Source organism: Elaeis guineensis, chromosome 8, assembly GCF_000442705.2.
Source record: "Elaeis guineensis isolate ETL-2024a chromosome 8, EG11, whole genome shotgun sequence".
NCBI classification, from domain to species: domain Eukaryota; kingdom Viridiplantae; phylum Streptophyta; class Magnoliopsida; order Arecales; family Arecaceae; genus Elaeis; species Elaeis guineensis.
Genome location: NC_026000.2, coordinates 200,033 through 208,485, shown reverse-complemented (window position 1 = coordinate 208,485; position 8,453 = coordinate 200,033). Strand labels below are relative to the sequence as shown.

Sequence of the window (8,453 nt, the reverse complement as noted above, 5' to 3'; positions counted from 1 at the left end):
GATCTTCATTAATTTTTGAGCTCTACCTCGAACAAGCACCGACAACAGCTACTCTATCTCAGATCGAAATCTTGTGGCAATAATATGAATACGATTTAGTGTTAGTGGAGCAGGTTCAGGTAGCCATTGGGTATACCAATTTTTAATAGGATGGATTTGAAATTTTTGGTTAATGTCGTGTTGGATTTCGGATGGGTTCTGATGGTAAAATTTTAAACGGATTCAGATTTCGATTCGGATAGGGTAAATTTTGTTTGCAGCCTACCCGTTGCCATCCCCGTCGTTGCCTCTGATCATGGAGTAAAGTTTTATTTCCACACAATCTACCTGTCCTTCACCATAGACTTTGCGATTCACAATAGAGACATGATGATGAGTCTGATCATCCGGAAGACACACACGAACCTTAAAGTCCGACGTGGAAGACAGCAATCCCGCTGCTCAGACGACCGGCATGAGACACAGCAACAAAGAGGAGAGCGAATCTCAAGGAATGCGTGCTGATAATCCTGACGGCGCTGAGGCCCGTCGGCTTACTCCTCCGCCTCCGCCCCCTTTTTCTCGTTCGTTTCTTCCAGGACCTGCCTCCCGGTCCCTCCCCTTCTCCATGCGTCTCTCTATTTCAGTACTATTTCTCTCTGTTCTCAGTCTTTGCCCTCCCCACTTCCTCCCTCTCACACTCCTACTCCATCTTTTCTGGCCCCGATTTGAGTGAGAGAGCGGGAGGGTTTCGCTGCTCGCCCTTTAATACCCTCTCTCTCTCTTTCTCCTCTGTGTGCGGGTTCTCTCCCATCCAACGCGCGCTCCGGCTTTTCTTCTTCCCAGGAGGAGCACCAGCATCGTCTCCGGCCGTTGATCTCTAAGCAACTACCTCTCCTTCTGTCCTCGGTGAGTCCGATGTCTTTACTCTCCTTAATTTGGTCCCCCGTCCTTTCCTTCCTTTTTTTTTTCTTTCTTGTTTTTGCTTTTCTTTGTCTTCCCCTCTTCTCTCCTCCTCTTCCTCCCCTGTTCCTTGTTTTCTTTCTTTGCTGCTTCGATTTGAAAAAGATGCACGTTCTGGTCCTCGCCTTCTTTCCGCGTTTTGTATCTCCTTCAGGATATGCTTGCGGCGGTGCCGCTGACAAGGACGAGGTTTATGTTCAAACAGATGGTTGGCGGATGGATGGGTTCGCATAACCGTCATCGGTTCAGCCGCAGCTTCACGTTCTGATTTTATGTATCGGAGGGTCTAGCAGGACTGGTTGCTGGCAGCCACGGTAATGGATGGCGCGGCCCTCTCGATTTTGTTTCTGCAAGGTCGCACCTAACTTGTGCCTCTGTTTGTCGTGCAGTCTCGATATCAACATTTGATGCACATCACATGCATCCGGTGATTCATTAACTCTTTTGTCCCATCCTCCTGTTTTCCATGCGTTGTTGCTCCCAAACCACTTATCTTCAAAGCTTTCCCTCAGCAACCCACGTTGTTTCGTTGGAATGTGGACTCCTGATGGGAAAAGCTTTTTGAGTCTGCTAACTATAACGATATCAAGAAATCCTAACCGATGATACATATGCACGTGTGCTTTAATCACTGGATTAGTGCAGACATGCATTTGCGCCCGCGAAGTTGCCCATTGTTTCACCTTTAACTCGAGATTGTTTGCAGCCACAAAATTGCAAAAGTTTCTCTTTTCCCCGTAACCTTGTCCGTCGTGCTTCTAGCAGAATTATGTTTGTTGCTCTTCTATTTCTGGTTTGCTATGTGTTGTGTTCTTTAACCAATGTCTATTGTGTAATTTGTTTTTCTGGTTGTCGATAATAGCCCTTCTCATTCATCCTGTCACATTTTTTTTCTTTTTTGTTTCTTTCTCTTTTTTGTGTTACCTCTTTGGCAACCCACATCCTGTAATCCTCAAGGATAGGCAATTATCTCATGTCACACATCATCAAATGCCTGCCTATCGTTCGAAGAACCATGACTTTACATTATTCAGTCGCTTGTCTGGGCACATGAGTATGTTTGGTGTGCACAGTGCATGTGCAAAATAGTCAACAACAAAAAAAATGTAACTACTAGTTTTCAGGGTGTGCTCTTGGTTCTTGGTTAGCTCTGGCCAACTGTGTCTGTACTTCTTGATACTTTTGATGTTAGCTGGATTGGGCTTTGGCCCGTTTCTTTCCTCAGATAAGAAATGAATAACTCGGCTGATTTGGAGAAACAACATGAACAAAGAGACCGACAGGCATGGAGGATTTTGGCGAAGAGTTGCATCTTGTCTTTTTCTAAAGCTTTCCTTGCCTCCTGAATTCCCCAGCACCTTCCCTGATGAATACTTTACAAATAGGCATAGCTACGTGACATTGTTGGTTGTTTTTCTCCTTCTTTCCTTGTGATTATCTAAGCTATTCTTTTATTTGTCCATCTATCTAGTTCCAGAGAGGACTACTGGGGGAGTCTTCATGCGTGCTTATGGAATTTCTTCATTCGCGAATGAATTCCCGCTTCCATCTCACATAGGGTTTCATTGAGCACCACTTGTTTGTCAATCTGCCTACCGAAAATCATGCCTTTCTCTCAGGTATTATTATTGCTTTCACCATCATCTATATGTGTTGTTTTTAGGAAGAAATTGATTACAACAATGAGGAGTATGTTCTTCCCAGCATTCTTGGAAGACTTTACATATATGCGACTTTTTGACTGACCTGGCCTTTTTCTGAGCTGAAAGCAATGTAATGCATTGAATTCATATTTTGTGCTGCAATGAGATTCAAATCACATGACTTCTATACAAACTTTTCTACAATCAAATGTTAACCAGCTGTTCCATCATTTCTTTCAGGTGAAGGCTTTATTGTAAACTATTCTGAACAGAATCTTCTGGTTCAGAGGATGACTACGACTGAAGCAGGAGAAGAAATTGAGGAACATGGAATAGCCATGGATGAGGAGAAAAAAAGAGTAAGATGCAAGTATTGTGCAAAGGAGGTCCGTGGTTTTAACCGTCTAAAGCACCATTTGGGTGCTGTTGGGAGTGATGTGACAGCATGCACTGAAGTTCCAGCTGATGTTAAAGAACGGATGAGGGAGGCTTTGCTCGAAAAGAAGAAAGAGAGGCTGCTCAAGGAAGTAGGGGAAATATATCATCCAGATCTTCCTTTGAAGAGGAACTTGTCTCCTGCATCTAGGGAACCGAGACGCTGCCAACTGAAACTAACCCAACTATCTACTTCAGATAAGGGGAAAAAAGCTGCAGATGTCCAGGTAGAGGGTGCTAATGGAAGTAGTTGTCATCTCAAACCATTCAAGCCAACTTACTTGGGGAGGGGAAAGAAGGTTCCGGTGCCTTCTTCAGCAGAGGGCACCAATGGTTGCATTACATGCATATCAGAAGATGCACATACAGTTGTCAAGGAAGAAGTAAAGAATGAATCGGTATTGTTTGTGTCAAGGTGTATCGGTAATTTCTTTTATGAGGCAGGTATTGATCTTGCTGGGATTAAGTTACCTTCTTTTCAGAGAATGCTTGATGCTGTCCATGGCTGCGGAACCGAGTATAAAGTTCCAACATATAACGAACTTCAGGGATGGATCCTCCAGCAGGAAGTAAAAGAAGTTCTTTGTCATGTGGAAGTTATTAAGCATTCTTGGGGGCGAAGCGGGTGTAGCATCTTGCTAGATGGATGGACTGATCAAATGGGCAGAAACCTTCTTCGTTTTCTTGTTGATTGCCCCCAGGGAACAATATTTTTAAGATCTGTGGATGTGTCGGATGCGGTTCAAGATGTTGATGCATTGTTTTTGTTGCTTAGTAAGGTAATTGATGAGGTTGGTGCCCAGAGTGTAGTTCAGGTGGTTGCTCATGATGCATCATGTTACATGGAGGCTGTAGGCAAGAAACTAGTGGAAAAATATAGGTCTATATTCTGGACATTATCTGCGGATTATTGCATAAATTTGATTTTGGAGAAAATAGGATTGATGGATCATGTGAAGAAGGTACTAGCCGATGCTAAGACCATCACAAGATTCATTTACAGTCATGCACTGCCTCTAGAACTGATGAGAAAGCACATTCAAGGGAGAGATCTTGTCAAATCATCAAATTTGAAGTCAGTAGCATCCTTTATTACATTGAAAAACATGATCTCTGAGAAAGAAAATTTAGTTAATATGTTTAATTCACCAATGTGGCATGCCTCCATTTGGGCTTCTAGAACTAAGGGCAATTATATTTCTGAATTGGTAAAAGGTCCCTTGTTTTGGTCGGCTGCTGCTGATATATTAAAGGTCACAAATCCTCTTCTTGGTGTCTTGTATCAAATCAATCGAGGTGACGAAGCTCCAATGGGGTTTTTATATGATGCCATGGATCGGGCTAAGGAAGAAATACGAACAAATCTAGGAGGTGAAGAAGCAACATATTTGCCCTTTTGGTCTACAATAGATTGCATATGGGACAACTGTCTTCATAGCCCTATTCATTCTGCTGCTTACTTTCTAAATCCAAAACTTTTTTATTCAAGTGATTTCTTTGTCGATGCTGAGGTTACTAATGGACTGTTGTGTTGCATCGTCCGTTTGGTTGAAGACCAACATGACCAAGAGCTGATAGTTCTACAGCTTGATGCCTATAGAGAAGCTTCCGGTGGATTTGCCAAGGAGAAGGCAGTTGATCAAAGAGCACAAATTCCACCAGGTCAGAAAAATATCTCTTAAATTATTTAGAGCTACCTTTCATCAATCTGAGGATGGCAACAAGATGGCTGTCACAGGAGTTGATCATGACTAGTTCACAGCTTCAGCTGTCATTATTCTACCTTTTATATTCTTTTTTTTGGTATTGTTTTATGGTAAATGGTGTATGCTACACATCATTGGAGAATGTTCATGATGAAGCAGAGGAAGCCAGAGCATTCTTGGAAGATGTTCGAAATATGCAGTGACTTTGCCAAGTCTTTGACAATCCTACCATGGCATATTTTAAGGCCACTCCCTCCTTTGTTGTTTGTCTTTGATCTTGTTATAGGATGAAATTGCTCCTGATAGGCATTTAAGTCTCTAACTGTATGCATCTAAGTTCCTATATATACGTTACAATCAATTTGTTAAAGAGATTTTTGGGGCTGATCTCCAATGTGTTGATGCTGGACAATCAAGAAATGATGATATGAAATCCAAAATGATATAGGAAGGTAGGTGACAAGGATATTAAAAGATTTGAATGTGTTTAGAAATGCATATAACAAAAGTTAAGCTGGCTGGAAACTCTTATGGAGGATTGAGTTTTCATTGGAAACTTTTATGGAACGTAGGACTTCACATATGGATTGAAGGTCTAGTATTTGGTTAGTTTGTAAATTGTAATGGAGGTCTTATAGAGTTTTAACTGGAATCAGGTTTGCTATAAATTACCTTGACATGCTTGTTTTGGCTTTATTTGAATTATCAATTAAAGGAAACAAGGGGAAAAGCTAACAGGATAGGCAACAATGCAGTTAATATTCAATAAAATAATAGATTACTAGGTGTTGTATCTAGGGTTGGAGGAGTGACACCATCAAGAAAGAGAGAACAACTTTACTATTCAACCTGAGATGTCAATTGAAACAGAGGGGCACCCTTGTATAAATTAGTGTTTTCCACATAGCTTTAGTAATACATTACATTAAGTAGAGGAAAAAAAGAATCTATCATAAAAAGGACCATCATTGATTCAAGTCTTTCGAGTTTTCTTCCTCCTCTTTTCCCAGGACTTAACCTAAAGTCAGAGCAGTGCTATTTATTGAGGAAACATGAAATAAATTTAAATGAAGGGGCATTGTTTAGCCAAAAGTCAAAACTTAGAAATGCATGTGTGTGATAGGGCAAGCAGAAAGGACAGAAGTGTCACGAGCAAAATTGGACTATGGGAACTAAATTGAGTGGATGGATAGCTTGACATGATCAACAAACAAAAAATTTTGAGCTAGGTAGGATAATAGAAACTCCCACTGGGTTAATATGAAGGCACTAAGCAATGATGACCTTTAGAAGTCATTCGGCAAGATGACACACTTAGCAGCTTTTGGGTTAGACTGGTGCATTTAACAATATCAAGAATGGAGAGCTAGCACATGGGATGAGAACTTATATAAGATAGATATGTGAGTGTAATTAATGTGATAATTGGAGGTGAGAATCGCTTTAACCCTTATCAGCAAGATATGGAGGCAGAATTTAGGATCGCATTAGTAACCTCAATTTATGTGGCCAGTGGAAGTTGCAAGACAATGATTAAAGTATTATAATTGAGGAAATAGTGGGTTTCGAAATCACATTACTAGTTGACTGCTTCCAACTCATTGGTTCATCTGCCTATGCCTATGTTCAAAGTTTATGACTTTACTCATTTTCCAATTCGTTGAAGGTTCATGTAAATCTTATTTTATGAACTGATATACTCGTATTATCCAGTGGTCTTGGAATCTCTTCCCACCAGAGCTGAACTGGATTCTTACTCCTAGATCTAAAAATGCTCAAATTAGGAGTTTCATACTTATAGATATTTTTCAACGTCCATTGCAAGAGAAACTTATTCTAGTCTGAGGCTAAGTCAGGCAGGTGTTGATTATAATCCATATACACCAGTCTGCATTCTCCTGTTACTAATTCAATGGTGTCTTCAGGTGTAGTTTACATGAAAGTCCTTGAGACTACCAAATATGTGAAATTTAAGGTTAATTTCCAAGGTAGAATGAAAAAAAAAAAGGGTTATTAGACTTGAATATAATTCAAAACTTTTAGGAATCTGTACTTTTAATCTTGGCATGTCAGAGATCGCATGCATATTGTTCAGCTTTCATGTACCGTGTATCATTATCGCACTTCCCTGCGGCCTTGGCCATTCTACAGTTTTCTTAAAACTGCTTATGGATATTGTCATGATATCATTATTGCTTTTTTAAATATTGCCCATGGATAATATTGTCAAGGATAGGGATGCTGCATCACGTAGTTTTTTCTTCTGACTCTGTAATCACATCTACAGTATGACCTGTACATGAAATTGTAGATTCTTATTTTCATGTATCAGCACTCTGAGAATCTCCTGTACCTTTGCATTTTCAGCTCTTTGGTGGTCACTTTATGGGGAGCAAAGTCCTGAATTGCAAAGGCTTGCCATTAAAATCCTAAGCCAGACATGTTGTGGCTCTGCAAAATACAAGCTTAGGAAGGGCTTGTCTGAGCAGTTGCATGCAGAGAGAAGGAATTTTATCGAGCAACAGAGGTTCCGTGATATGGAGTTCATCCATAATAATCGTCGTCTATGGCATTCTCCATCCAGCAGGGAGCAAAGGTGCTATATTTACCAAGAGGATCTTAACCCGTCAGATGATTGGGTGATAGAGGGTAATGCCTCGTTTGTATAAATCCAGACTTGTATAGTTCGGCGAAAATTGTAGTCAACAACATCTGTATCTCCGTCTTTTTCCATTATTCATATTATGTTACCCGAGTTTGCCCATCTGATCAGTTTCAGCCTATGTATCTGTCAAACAAAATACCAGACAGGTCATTCTCTGAGATTCTAAGATAATCCGTGTCGGGTGGGCAGGTATGTGCTAATCTAAAATTATGGATAATTTTCATATGATGTTGGCTCCCACGTTTTTGGTAAATAGAAACGGTCTTCAATAGCATCACTGAGAGTTTCTATATTGTTATGACTCATTAGTTTCTTTGAGTTATCCCTTTGGGTTTGAATTGTTTTCTTTTTTTCAAGGAGTTTGTCTTTTGGCTGCTATACATTATGATAACTGGTTTCTGCGACACTGAAATTGTGCATATTTATGAGGTGATCTTCGTAGCTAAACTGAAGATATGCCAAAGGTGCCGGAAGCAGGGTTGATTTGTGTGATCTATTGTGTTGATCGCAGAGGAGGTGGTACCTTGGGGGCGGCAGAAGAGGCCAAAATGCCCGTGAATTTTGGAAAACCTGATGTGCTCGGTGAAACGTCTAAACAACAGGACGTCCCTCCGGTCTTGAGTTTGCTTTCGTTTCTTATGGTAGCCAATTTAAGTGCTTCCCATTTTTGCTGCTGCTGTTGCTGGAACTTGAACACTGTTTTCTGCACCATGCTTCCTTGTGCACTGGCTCGTGTCACAGGCTGTCGGTGTACTCTGGTACATTGTATATTTGCGTTCGATGTATTCTTCGACCGTGCATGTTCCTTTTTTTTCTTTTTTGGATTAGATTGCCTAGAGCTTTACCGTACCATGACAATGTGTTAGGATTTGACGTCTCGAAATTCAGCTCACATTGAGTCCACAGCGAGGTTCGCGGCGAAAAATGGAGTCCAACGATATCAAGATCACCTGAATCGGAGCTCGGATGGAGGAGATACGAGCTTTTGAAGTCGGTATGAGAATCGAGGCGGTGGAGGACCGGCGGCAGCGGCGCGGCCGCAGGTGGAGGCGTACGGGACGC

At 41.1% G+C, this 8,453-nt stretch overlaps 1 protein-coding gene across 14 annotated transcripts; it reads left to right on the top strand.

The window, feature by feature from the left end:
* Positions 1-472: 472 nt before the first annotated feature.
* On the top strand, positions 473-7,665 carry LOC105050905 (uncharacterized). Of its 14 annotated transcripts, none has more exons than XM_073261752.1 (6): positions 475-888; positions 1,148-1,296; positions 2,420-2,561; positions 2,647-2,715; positions 2,826-4,682; positions 7,094-7,665. In XM_073261752.1, the coding sequence occupies exons 5-6, from the start codon at positions 2,876-2,878 to the stop codon at positions 7,393-7,395; spliced, it is 2,109 nt and encodes a 702-aa protein (XP_073117853.1). In that variant the 5' UTR covers positions 475-888; positions 1,148-1,296; positions 2,420-2,561; positions 2,647-2,715; positions 2,826-2,875; the 3' UTR covers positions 7,396-7,665. The 14 variants fall into 14 exon arrangements, with proteins under 14 accessions (XP_019708125.1, XP_073117842.1, XP_073117853.1 ...); XM_073261749.1 differs by lacking the exon at positions 2,647-2,715 and adding an exon at positions 1,332-1,369 and having other exon boundaries at positions 477-888; positions 1,148-1,256; positions 2,414-2,561; XM_073261746.1 differs by having other exon boundaries at positions 1,148-2,561.
* The last annotated feature ends 788 nt before the right edge of the window (positions 7,666-8,453 follow it).